At 35.1% G+C, this 14332-nt stretch overlaps 1 protein-coding gene across 1 annotated transcript in view; it reads left to right on the forward strand.

Moving 5' to 3' along the window:
• Window positions 1-5352: 5352 nt before the first annotated feature.
• The window catches only part of LOC100576304 (potassium/sodium hyperpolarization-activated cyclic nucleotide-gated channel 1-like), a 38912-nt gene continuing 29932 nt past the window's right edge, over window positions 5353-14332 (forward strand). Inside the window, exons 1-2 of the mRNA XM_026441401.1 lie at window positions 5353-5431; window positions 5513-5784. Of these exons, the coding sequence (XP_026297186.1) occupies window positions 5353-5431; window positions 5513-5784 (351 nt within the window). The remainder of the gene's footprint in view (window positions 5432-5512; window positions 5785-14332) is intronic.

A 14332-nucleotide genomic window follows, 5' to 3' on the forward strand; every position in this document is an offset into this window, starting at 1 on the left:
GAGAAATGTAATTATCTACTTATTTTTATGACATCATTTTAATTAATCATTTATATGTAAAATAGATATTTACTATAGTTCTAGTCTTAAAGATTATATAAAATATTACAAATTAGAGATAAAAATAAAAGAAAAATATGTATATATATAAGCATCCATGTTAAAATCTAACCTGTGGCATCATGTCTCAATATACGTGTAATCACAGGACAGTAGCATACTATACGCTTCTTTCAACAGCTTAATACAGTATACGAGAGATATTTAATCGAACGGATCTTCTCTATCCATCCTTCAGGTTGTCGGATTACATTTCTTGTAAGGTAGCGATCGTTATCACGGCTTGATACCTCTCTCATGGCAAATTACACGGTTAAACACGGGTTGGCGACGAGAGGGGTAGCAATCGGCGCGCCTTTAAAGATTCCAATCTCATCGGCTGTAACGAGTTGTGACACGCTCCGTTGCCCTCTTCACACTCTCGCCAATCCTTTTGCTCGCGACGACAGCGCCAACGAGGGAAGGATAAGTCGTTGCTTTCGAAATCGTTCACTCGTGCGATCCTAACCTTAAAGGATAATGTTTCGACGGGCGTATTATACTCTATATTTCGAGATTCTTGTATATACGAAAGTTTAAATTGCATGGTTTTGATGTGCATCGAAGTGAATTGATATGGAGTAAGATATTTTTTTTCTATAAAGGATTCGTAAGGATAGTTAAGGTAATCCATGACCGAGTTCGAAGATTTTCTTCGAAGCTAGAAATATGAATAATTTATTTGACAAAATCTGCTTTTTATGAGAAACAATGATTTTGTGAAGGAGAAATAAAAATTTGATAAGAATTACTTTAAGGAAAGTTAATTTAGATTTTATATTATATAGATGAATACAATATTGAGAAAATATGATTTGATATGAAAATATTGTAATTCTATATTAAGTGATTCGAAACTATCGAATGTTGTTACTATTTTTTTCTTCTAGATAAATTTTTTCAATTAATTAAATAACTATTAAATAATATTATACAAAATAAATTAATATATGATTATGATTCTATTGGCAAATAGAAATTAAAATAAACACAAAAGTTGTAGTTTATTCCTTAAATTAGCAATAATTGCATTAGATGAAGCGAGATAAAATCGATAGAATCAATAGAATCGATAGAATCGATAGAATCGATAGAATTGATAGAATCGATAGAATCGATAAAGTAGACTATCAAAAATAGAATCGATTAAATTGATGAACAGAGATAGAATTGTCAATTTTAATTAATTATAAATAATAAATAAGTCTCAAATGACATTTTTATATTAACTTTTTTTATATTTTTTTTACTTTATTTTTTTACTTTACCGATTACTATCTAAAATAAAAAAATTGTATTCAGCAATGCTTCAAAGATTTAAACAATTAAAAGCTTTTTCAGATTTTGTCATTCAGTGTGACTGTAGAAACGAATGTGTACAGATATTATATCAGACTAGTCATTTTGCCAAATACAAAGTGTTCTTACCTAATATCTATTCTTATAATTTTAATTCTGAACAAATTCTTTTCTATGAAATATATATCAGGTCAAATTAAATATAACATTTCGCAGGTATGAAAAATCATATATTGTATTGCGTCATAGGCATCAGTTTTATGTTTCCGCCATATTTTTCGTATTTATTTTTCGATTGAAATCGTATCTTTCGAAATGAAATTTAAAACGGGAGTCTCATTGCAAAACTTTAAACTTACTTTTTTGACATTTATAACTAAACATTTTTTAATCCTTTATTTCAAATGTTTTATAGGCTATTTCGATGAATGCATTTGATTTTCTCTGTGAAAACAATTTTGTGAAAATAACTACGAAAATTTTACGTGACAGATTATGAAAAGTGTAATACTTAAAGTGGATATTCCAATAAATATGAAAATAGAAACATCCGAATATTCATTTAAAATATATATATATATAAAAATTGAAGATATTTGAAATAAAATATTTAAATCAATAAGTAATTTCATACATTATAACCTTGAATGTACGTAAAAATTATATCTTTTTAAAAAATTAAATTTATAACACAGTTTATTATATGCAACACGTTTTTTTAAATTTAGAATAATCCTTCCATTTTAGTTTCAAAGGACGTATAACCTTCCCACAGAAAGAAAGGATCGCACGTCGACTGTTCCATTTCCGATTGGAAACGCAAGAATGTGTTTTACACGGACGTTACTTTGCGGTAACGACACCGGTTTCTATAACTTATGGTCAACCTTGACTTTCTAAGCAATCTAAAAAGCGGTAACGATGCAGCATCCATGAGCTAACGGTCCGGTGTCTGTAAAGAGTTTAACTGGTGGGACGCAATAATTCAGGTCCGTCTATGGTCAGTGTGGAGCCAGCTGAAAGGGCTAAGATATTTATGGGTTGCAGCTGATCTTGGTCCATGTAGAGCTTTTTCACAGTGAGAATAAAACTAGCCTCGATCCATGTCTTTCTTCCATTGATCTATATACTTAGTATTGTTACTATATTTTTTTTTTTATAATTCTGATTTATGTAAAGAAATCTAATAAGAAATCAAATTTTTTTTTATTAACTATGATTCAAATCTGAAAAACTAATTCAAAGAAGAAGCCATAATCACTGGAGCTAACTTTCCTTCAATTCCTCTGTTTATCTCAAGAACTGTCTCTGCAGTTTTATATCAACGCATGATCGCATATGAGCACAAAAACGTTCCAAGCCATCGGTAATCCTTGGAAACTCGGTATTGTAGTCTCTCGGAAAAACCCTTTCACGGCCAAGAGAATTCTTTCACCATAAGTATAGGTACAATTCGAGGAAATCTTCTTTGTGGTTCACCGTGTAGTGAAACATACATAATAAATGGCGTATATAAAGGGTGTTTCTCGAATCTAGGCCAAATATAAAATGGGAAAAAACAAATAAAAAATTCATGAAACAAAATTAGATTCAAAGATTTCAAAGAATTATATGTTTATCAGAAAATGTGATTTTTATTTGCTATAGAAAAAATTTAAAATAAACAAGCGAATATACGAAGTTCTATTTATCTTTTATCTTTTTAAATTTTTAAATAACTTTATTTAGTAAAATTTCCACTTATCTTTCAAATTATTTCAATTAAATTTCAAAATTAAGTTTCAAGAAATACCTTATATATATGTACACAAACACACATCATTAAGTTTCAGATAAACTACAACATGGAATCACGGATCCTTTATCATGAGGTAATGCCACTAGAAGGAAAAAAAAAAAAAAAACAAGAAACAAGTAACCCCTTTGAGTCGAAGAGGGTACATGCACCGATGGTTAGAGGAGAGAAAAGCGGTGTTTTGACGGGGATACGAAACGATACTCTGGTTTCGTCTCTGTAGAAAGTTTTCTTTGACCGGATACCGTAGGTAACGCTAATGGAAGTTGGTGCAACATTCGAAGGTGGTAGCTCGTGAAACGCGATCAGGATTTAACCCTCCGCGATTCCCTCCCCGCCAGCTTTGCTATCCGTAATCCGCCTACGTCGAGTGGACACAGTGAGCGCACAATATCGAAGAAATCCCTCACTCGGTTCCCTTGTTACTCACGCCATATGTGGTCCAATTCGAACAGGCTCGTGGCAGTATTACTATTTTCGTCACGTGTCGTTACCTGACGCGAGATCGAGTTTCGCCGTTAGCTAACTTATATTGTTTCTTTTTTCTCTTCTTTTTTTTTCTTCTCTTATTCTCTCTTGTTTTGATTTGAAAATGTTATAAAAAGGATGTTTTCTAATTTGAGCCGCGATCATTTCTTATAATATTTATTTTTGAGGTTATCTTACATATAATATTTATTTTATGATTTAATCTGCATTTTTCTTCTATCAATGGGAAATAATTTGGAAAAATTGATAGACGTTAGATATTAAAAAAAATCATTCTGGTATTTTTATAAAATATGGAAATGTAATTATATGAAAGTTATTATTAAATAAAAATAAGAATAACGACTTCTTAAAAATACTCTTTGCGATTAGATTAAAAATTTGCTATGATAGAGATTGCATAAAAAGCATGTGTTTGTTTTTTTCTTCTTTTGTTAAAAAAAAATCGATATGCAAAGAAGAGATAGCAACATTTCCGCAGTCATTTATTGAACTTCCGTGTTATTGGTAAGATATGTGTCAAAGTTAACACAGATTTAAACTAGTTTGCTCGTTGACCAATGCGTAATCCTCAGGGATTTGACACGTTCGAATCATATGTTGGGGAAATAACCACCGGCCTGGCAAACGGAGAATCAACTTCCTGTGTTCTCGTCGCATGCGCTCGACCTGACCAGTCGTAACGTATTTAAATGAGATTGATGCATCGTTTCCTCTTAAACGACCACTGATTGAAAGAATTTAAAAAATTGTTTTCACGTTCAGCCATGTTTGCAAACATTGGATACATTCACAAATTCTTTTTTTTTTAAAATTCAATGAATTTTTTCGAAATCACATTACATATCAAATTATTGAAAATTTTATTAAAAATTGAATTTTTCAACTATATATATTATATTTCAATATCTGATGATCAGATATCTATAAAACGTGATAAAATTTTCTAAATTATTATAGAAAATTTTATTAAATTACAAATCATTTTTACGATTATAAAGGTTGTCCCAAAATTAACAAGATTTGAATTTGCCGCCATTTTTGCATTTTGTTGGCAACCCTGAAAAAAGAACAGTTTGACAACTGAGAGGTTAGTAAAAATGGAGTGTTATACGATACAACAACGTATCTTCATTATTTTAAAAATAATGAAAGTTTAGTGGCCCCAGTTCGAAAATTTTATACAAAATAATAAAAATAGTGTTTTAACCTCCTCAATTGTGAAAAGATTAATTGAAAAATTCGTGGAGATTGGATCAGTTGGAAACGTTAAATACACCGGTCGTCCAAGAACAAGCCGTTCAAATGTTAATATTGAAGCAGTGCGTGAGAGTGTTGATGAAAACCCAGGAACATCATTGGACATTGGATCATCGTCGTGGATAAAAATTGCAAATTTCAAGAAGCTCTCTACAGCGTATACTCACGAAAGATCTGTGTCTTCATGCTTACAAAATTCAATTAATACAACAACTGAAGCCTAATGACCATGAACAGCGAAGAGAGTTCGTGAAATGGATTATTAATCATCAAAAAATGGATGCTGGTTTTTCAAGCAAAATAATCCTAAACGATGAAGCACATTTTCACTTCGATGGCTTTGTTAATCGCCAAAATTGCCATGTTTCGGAGAATGTGTGATTAAAATAAATGCACCCACAACGTGTTTGATGCGGATTTTGGACAGGAGGTCTATCATTGGACTATACTTTTTTGAAAATGATGCTGATCAAGCAGCAACTATTAATGGTGCTCAATATCGCGACATGATGACATAGTTCTTTCTGCCGAAATTGGATGATATTAATGTGGCCAATATATGGTTTCAAGACGATGCTACACGCCATAGAACCAATGAAACAATTCAATTATTATATGAGACATTTCCTGATCGTGTACTCTCTCGTTTTGGTGATCAGAATTGGTCTCTTAGATCGTGTGATTTAATACCATTAGATTTCTTCTTATGGGGTTATTTGAAGTCGAAGATCTATGTCAACAATTCCACAACCACATGTGCATTACAAGAGGAAATTAAACGCTGCATCAACGAAATTCAGCCACAATTATGCAGAAAGGTCATGAAAAATTTGGACGAAAAGGTGCGTATGTATCAGCTGTGGAGGCCATTTGCCTGATATGTTATTCCATAAATAACCCTATCCTACGTACTTTATGATTCACTTAAAAAATAAATATCTAAAAATTGAAAACTCTCTTTTATATTTAATTCAAATCTTGCATTAATTTTGGGACACTCTATATTACATAAAAAAAAATCAATATCAATCTTTTTAAACATGATTCTATATAAAAAGAAAAAAAAACAAATTAAATTCGTATTTATTATTACAGATATTCACAAAAACTAACGAAATAAAAATACCAATGATCATCCAAAGAGGATCTAATTAGTAAGAGAAGAAATCTTTGGTCATTCATCCGCTTACAAGATACCAAACATCTTTCAACGGTATCCTGTAACACGTGTTTGATATTTCAACAAGGATCGCGGAACGAATACGTCATCAGGTGACCAGATTTTGTGCGACAGAGATCCGGAATTTCAGAAGGCGGACAAACGATACGACCAGTTACAAGATTTCCAAGTTAACGCGCATTTGATTTATTAGGGCACGGCAAAAAATCCACCCTTGACTCGTAACCCTTATTTGACTCACAAGTCTTAACTCAGGTCATTCTTCTAAAGGAAATCGTGGCTCAGTGGTACCGCAGCCAATAATGAGAACCATTTGGAATGTCTATTGTTAAAATCAGAAACCAACGCAACAAGCTTCTATTGCAACTTCAGTTTTCGGAAAGGAAACCATCATTTTTAACCCAGCATGAAACACCCTCTGTCCTTTTGTGCATATGGTGAAGGTATTGCATCAATAATAGATCAAGTTCTTGTTTCTAAATTCGAGGAATCTTGTGTCATGTTCACAATGTTCCTTATTCTTTTAACAAGTAGCAAGTTGATTGCAAAATAATTTTGTTTCGACTTTATTGGAATGATAAAGCATGATGAGTCTGTTCATTTTATTTTTTCTATTTTTTGATTGAGATTGAATATATGAGATGAATGTAAGATAAAATTTGAAAAGAGATTATTTATTAATTCTAAATTTGAATGGATAATCTGGTCTGTTTAAATTTTATTTTCATTGATAAACATTTTGAATATTTGATTGGATGAATGAAGTAAAGATCTAAATTAGTGGAAAAAATGTACTTGTCTATGGAGAATAAAATTATAATTAGTGGAATTGGCACAAATAAGAAATTTAGACCTTAAATCATGAGAAGTTTATATTTCAGGCGTTGAAAGAATCGAATCGAACATTTATGGATTAAATATAGATACTTAAAAGAAAAATATAATAATAGGTGCAAAATCGTGAAACAGAAACCATAAATGCCATGCACCGCGATGTGTCGTGCGTATAACCAGCATTTCAACATCTGCCATCAGACCACTAACAGGCTGACAGGCTGACCACGCATTTGCGCAACTGTCGCCTCGTCGCTTCTCGGCCTGATCGTTTATAAGCTGTCCAATGACCGATGATAATGATAATTTTCAGCTTCCAAAGAGGTGTCACCCAGATGTTACGCGCTATCAAAGCGCATTATCGGCTGCGTTGGATAGAGGCAATGCAACGAGAATTACATATATAGAGCTCGAGTTTGTATAACTATGATCGTGTACCAATTGTAAAGCTATAATTGTAAGGGATGAATTCGATCGAAAGATTGTTTCAGTCTCGCGTTTGTAATTTTTTTGGTACAATGATTCGTCCTATTTCTAAAACTGTTTATTTTGCGAGAATACATTTGAGAATATTTTTTAAAGATTAATATCGCTAGGATATAACTTTTTCAAAAATTTGTTGCAATTTTTCTGCTATTGGTTAATCATTTAAATGTCTCTTTGCAAATATTCGATCGAAAAATATCGAACAGTGCCATTGTATTTTTGTCAAAGAATGTCTCGATCTTCATTGAGACCAGCTTAATTTGACTTTATGACATTTTTAGACTAACTTATCATAGATCGATCACGCTTGTTTGCCTTTCAAATGGTTAACAAGAGACCTAGTGAGATATAGAATTGTATTGGAAGTGAAATTTCACATTTAAAAAATTAGAAACTGTTTTTGTCGAACGATAGGACGCATTGTCAGAGAAGTTATTAATTGCCATTTCTTTTTATCTTTGCACAGGATTCTTTTGCAAGAGCGGAGGGTGGCAAAGACAAATTTATCCGAGGAAAAGTTAGGCGTATGCGAGACACAAGTTCTCAAGGGGAGATAGCAGCTCGAGGATAGACGCAAAGCTGTCTAATGGTGTCACCTGAGATCATAATGGATGGCGGTCGAGAATAAAGACTTACTTATTCCATCGAAACGACGTGTTCTCGTGCATTTCTCTCAACTCTTGATGAGACAACAAATGGAAAAAAAAAAAAAAATGAATACGATATTGATTTTCCGACGTAACTTCATTTTATTATGGCTTAATGATCAAATGATCTCAAGGTCTGTTGAACGAAATAAGAAAATGTTATAGGTATTGATATATTCTAATGTTAATAATGCAAACTATGAATTATTAATTTTTAAGAAACGAATTAAGGAAGATTTAACGATCGTTCAGTTGATTTTATTTATATCCGTTGTACGCAAGAAATTTTCCTAGAAACTTTCATTCTTTCATTCGAATTTCTCTTACCTATGCTTTTTGTCGTTGCAAAACGATGCTACACCGTGAGACTACTCGAAGCTTGACTTATAATTTCCTGTCCTCCCTTTTTTTTCTTTTTTTTTTTACTACCACCAGCCTCATGGTCAAAGGATCCGACTTTTCTCCACGCATCTTTGAGCTTTTCTTCCTTTCCCTCTTTTTTCTTCTTTTTTGTCTTTTTCGAACACTGTCGTCGAAGAAATTAGACCTGTCTCGTGTTTCAACCATACGAACATCCGGTTTCGTACGAGAAGTTACGCCTTCTTGACCTATGCCAGCCTTGTAATCTCACATTCGTAGGAAACAACGCTTTAGCGAACTTGTTAACCATGTTGCATACAAGTGTTCATTCATATAAAACAGTTTCTCGTATATTATTTTATACGTTGAACAATTTTCTTTAAAAAAAAAAATTGTCCAAAACAATAAGATCAAAAATTTAAAGGATGAGATAAAAATTTTAATCCTCGATAAGAATTATCATTTCAAATCTTGCTTTCCCATTAATCTGGGAATCTGTAAAAAAATTCGTAATAATTACGAGCTACGTGACACCTCGAGATCCTGGACCGGGGAAGGATCTCATTTTACGATATTATTTCCCGCTAAGACGATGATATTTCACGATGTCCCTGAATAGAAGTGGATCCTATCGTAAATGTAAAAGATCGAGATTTTTTCCTCCCCACTTCTCGCAAATTCTCGCTCTAATCTGTGAGTGATTGTCCTCGGTTGACAAAAGCTGGAGAACCCGAGTTCGAGTTCTCCGACCCGACAACGTGCCCTTTTTTTCTCTTTTCTCTTTTTTTTTCTTTTCTTCCCTTTCGCTGCATTTTTTTTTTTTTTTTTACTTTGGCGATCAGCCTTGACACCCACACCGACGATTAATCTTCAATTATGGCGCCGCTGACAGCCGTACTCGTAACACTTTTATAGCCGCCCCCGGGATAGATTTCCCGCACGGATCCAGTGAAATTTATCCACATAGGATCGTGCACCTATCGTGGATCCTTCCAGGAACAGGATTCTTTTTCGCCACGAGAATTTGTTCGTCCAAACATATCGAAATTATTATTCGACTTTGTGAAAATAATTGTAATTTTTAATCTAATTTAATTACTTTCACTTTATACTTTATTAGCTCGTTATTATACGATCGTTGTAAATTTTTAATTTTTATTCTTCCCTTCTCAAGAATGGAAAGAGAATTCCATTTAAAATATAAACGAATGAATAAAGATGGCAAATTAACCGGATTGAGGAAAGCATCGATTACGACGGAAAAAGGGAGAAACAAATCTGAAACGGGCACTCGTCTCGTACGAACGCCAATACGAAAGAAAGAATAAATTTTTTCCACTTTTCTTAAGGGTTTCCATCGACGTTGACCCTTAATCATCTGTTGACATTGTGCAACGAAAAATAGTGTCCTCCGGTTAAAGGAAGGGTATTATTTCGGGAGAAAGGAAGGGAAGGAGAAAAAAGAGAAAAAAAAGAGAGAGAGAGAGAGAAAAAATCCCAAGGCGGAGAGGGCGATCGGGTCACGGATGATCGAAGGACTACGAGGCAGGTATTGGTCCTCGAGGTGGCGTCATTTGTATCGGCAAAAATATGTGGCATCCGACGCGAGGATATTGATGCGCATCGGGAGGGGTTGTCATTGTTGCCTAGCCACCCCCTTGAACCGCGCTCCACTCCCTCTCACGCTTCCTGAATCCCCTCTTCGCCTCTCCTCGAAAGACTGCACTTGATATATTGGAACTTTTGTAACCTTCCAGCAAAAGGAAGGGAGAGAGAGAGAGAGAGAGAGAGAGAGAAAGGTTTCGCGCAACAGCCGGCAACATCCTTTTATAGAAGCCTCGAAGAAGAGGAATCCAGACCCGCGATCCACGGATAACTCACCTGCCCGCCGCTTTTCGTCCAAGTTAATGCACTCTGTCGTGTATCCATTTCGCGCGAAATCAACCTTCTTCTCGTCTCTGTGATCGAAGAGATAATTCGCCGAGTTTGTCTTACGAATGAATGGAGACGATGAATGAATGATGGAACAGATTGAAGAATCGGTATGTATTGATAACAAAATTGAAAAAAGAATTCTTATTATAAATAAAACTTAAAGTTATTGTATATATAAATTGATTTTGAAACTTTATCAACTTCAACGAGGTAAGAAATTTTTAATTTTCAAATCATCTTCGAAATAACGCCCAACAATTGAACAGAAGGATAATCTCGAATAAAGTATTTACGCTCGAAGGGATCTTCCAAGAGGAATCTTCGAAGGAAGAAAAAAAAGAAAGATTTCCATCTATCGTCCACCATATGGACGCCAAGTTGAGAAAGTATCCGCACCAATTTTCGAAAAGTTGAAAAGTTTGTCGGAAACCGACAAACGGGAGTTTCCAGAATCAAATTCTTTCGATTAAGAATAAAAACTCGGCGAATACGCCGAGAAATGAAGTATTCTATACTTCTTAATGACGACTTCCCTTTTATATTCCATCTCCTCGAAAGATGTATAGACAATGGGCGAAATCGTTAACGCATCGCTCTATCGTTTCATCTTTTTGCGTAGGAAGAAAAGAAGGCCGAAACCGCGGGGAGGAGAAACTGTAAATCATTTCCAAGATCATTACGCGCCCTCCATCCTTGTCCCTCCCCTCTCCTTGTTGCTCCGTCCACGTTCACGCGGACACGCTTTTTTTGCGAGAAACGTTTTAACGCCGGCATAAAACGCATCGTTAAGCGAGGGAAAGGGAGGGAAGGGAGGCGGGCGATATATACACGTTTCTCGCCCTCCTCGACCACGGAGGGCGATTTTAGAGACGGCTCGCCCACGCGTCCCGACACACACACCACGATGATGAATGCGTTGACGAAGATCTTCCAGGTTGCGACGAGGATTCCTCGCGGATCCACGTGAAACCTCGAAGTCATCCGCGCACCTTACGGAAGCCACTGCTCCGTGGAGATTTCACGGTCAACATATGGCGCGTGAGGTTCTTCACTTTTGGAGAATACGGCCGTTGATTGTTTGAAAGGTTGTTCAGAGAAATTTGTACGAGTCATCGTTGCGAAAATTCTTCTTTGAAACATTTTTTCCTCGGCTCCCTGACGCGGAAAGGAAGGAAGACGAGAAATGTGAAATTTGAACGTTCAAATTAATTATAGAAAATATATAGAAAGTTGTTGTACATATTTTTTGTTATGGTAATAGTATAAAATGTTCAATGAATATGATTGAATAATCAAATATTTAAAAAATTAACTCTTTGTGAAACGAATTGCAATAATATTCCATAGCTTTGATTCGAATATTTTTATCTGATAATCAATTTCCAGGAAATAATATATACTTTTTCTCTATTTCTAATATTTAGAATATATATTCTTGAGGTGTGAATGTAAAATCTTTAAGAAAAAAATGCACTTTCATCGAATTCCACATCTTTCAGAATCGTTCTCCATCGATTAACGACCGTTCTCTTCGAAGTCAGAGTTGCAAGTCAGTATAGTTCGTGTCCCAAGAGTATCGGTTAATTCGTCACCAAAAGCTGCGCGTAGATCTCCCCGCCGATCTGTCTCGAAGGGAATCGAAGGAAGGATCGAGGATTTCGAGAGACTCAACAATGAACCTGGCGCAGCTGCCATTGAAATCGCGCGGGTGCATTAAGAAACGCGGCGTGCGTTCTTATTCAGAATCGAATAAACAGGAGCGCGTGTCTTAAGATCAATTGTGTCGTGCGAGGGAAAATCGAGCATTGTGGCTCGTGGCTGAATCGTCCGTTGATTTTCCTTCGAGAGTGGGTGGAGGAACACGATTGCTATCTTATGGATGAATTCAATTTTTCAAACAATCGTCGAACATCGTTGAAACTGTTCCGTTGTCGCGTGAGTCAAAATTTTAATATATAAATTCTACAATATTCTCAGCATTTTTTTTTTTTAATAAATAGAATATTTTGCAAAAATAAATAGAGGAAATTGTGATATTTCACGATTGTTAATTTAAAAACTTCATTTTTCCAGTCACTTTAACTTTTAACATTTTTTCCCAAACGAGAGATCTCGAGTATTTATATTATGAAAAAAAAAAATTTAATCCAAATAACTTTCTACCCTCAAAAAGGAAAAAAAAACGATACAAATCATACCTTTCTCTTAAACTCTCTCAACACTCACAAAGAGCAGCGTGTTTCGATCCCTCGAACGTTTCATCTTCCGCAACCTCCCTCTTCCTCCGCGCCAACCCCTCAAATCGACCGTTTTATATATATATATATATATATATATATATATATATATATATACGCGGCGAACTTTCGACTCACTCATCTCGTTGTTTCGCATTTCCAAGCATCTCGTCCACGATTCAGGCAAATAACTTCACGGTTATTAGTGCAAAATGAATAACCCTAACGCACGGATATCTTTCCCTTTTGTTCCCTGCAGGAATCGCGGCGTCAGTTCCTTTGCCTGGATAATATTCCTCTGCCTCGTCTCCTCTCGTCTTGACTCCTTCCATGCGAAAAAAAGAAAAGAAAGAAAGAAAAAAAAGGAAACGTGGAAAATATCGGTGAGGCGTGCGCCCACACAGCCCATCCCGTCGTTTGCGCGTTTGGATAATCCACAGATTGCCTTCTCTTCCTCCCTCGACGAGAGAGAAGAAGTTTCTCTTACCTGGGGCGCTGATTGACTGACGGATTCGGCCAGGTCGAAGTCATCAGAGACAGAGGCGGAGGGAATCGGTTATTATCCGACGTGGAATGCGGCCCGCAAGTGTATACCTTGTATTCGACTTCCACGGATGCGGATAGGAATGATATAATTGCCGGGTTGTTGTTGTTGTGCACGAGGCTTCCCTTTCGCCCGGCAAAAGGAAAATGTAATCTTTCCCATTCTTTCGAATCCTTTTTTCGAAGGTTATCCACCACCCTTCGTATAATTTTTGTAATTTGTTTTGCTTAAATGCCCCCTCTTCTCCCTTAAAACTCCTTCTCTTCTTCGCTTTCAGAAGGGAAAGAAACGTGTACCTGGGCTATTCGTTGCTGACCGACGATACGTCGATCTTTTCGAGAAATTGTTGGAGAAATGAATTGATAAGAATTTGAAGCGGAGATGATCGAGTTTCGAATAATTTTTAAATTAGATTTCTTTTCAAACTCAGAAGAACATTTGATTCTTTAAAATTTCTTCTTTTTCTTTTTTCTTTTTTTCTTTTAATTAATTGTAATTCAATTTTTGCGCGATTATTTCGATAGTGTGGAATATATATAGTGCATGTTATAGTTTCCTTCCTCTTGACCACCAGTTACGTAACCTCTACCTGTTCAACCCTCATTTTTTCAATTTCTCTCGTCTTTGAAATCTCTTTTTTTCTCTCTCTCCCGGGATTGCCACATCTTTCAGAAACCATTTGTTAGAAGGGCGAGGAACTCGAGCGAGTATAATGCAAGAACCTGGAAGGCTCGGTTCGCGGAAACCACCCCGATTTATACGATTTCTCCTCTTATTCAACATCGAGCCGAATCCTCCATCCTGGTATTTTGCATTCGATCGTCACTAATTTCATCCTCCGCCAACCTTATCATCTTTTTTTCTTCATTATTTATTTACCTCTCACGTGCTCCTTTTATCGTCACTTTGAAAATTATTACTTTTATAAATTTTCAAAAATTGCCCATTTTTGTTTCAGAAAGAGATATTGCCTTATACAAATCGATTTATTATTATTTACTTAAATTAAATCTTCTCAAAAGTGTCCTTTTCAGTATACACTTTAAACTGGAAATAATTTATCATTCTTCGATCCCCTCTTCTGAAATAAATAAAAATAAATCAACAAGTAATCGTAGAATAAAAAAAAAGAGAAAGGATGCACGAAATTGAATCCAAAAAACAAAT

This window comes from Apis mellifera, linkage group LG6, assembly GCF_003254395.2.
Source record: "Apis mellifera strain DH4 linkage group LG6, Amel_HAv3.1, whole genome shotgun sequence".
Taxonomy (NCBI): Eukaryota; Metazoa; Arthropoda; class Insecta; order Hymenoptera; family Apidae; genus Apis; species Apis mellifera.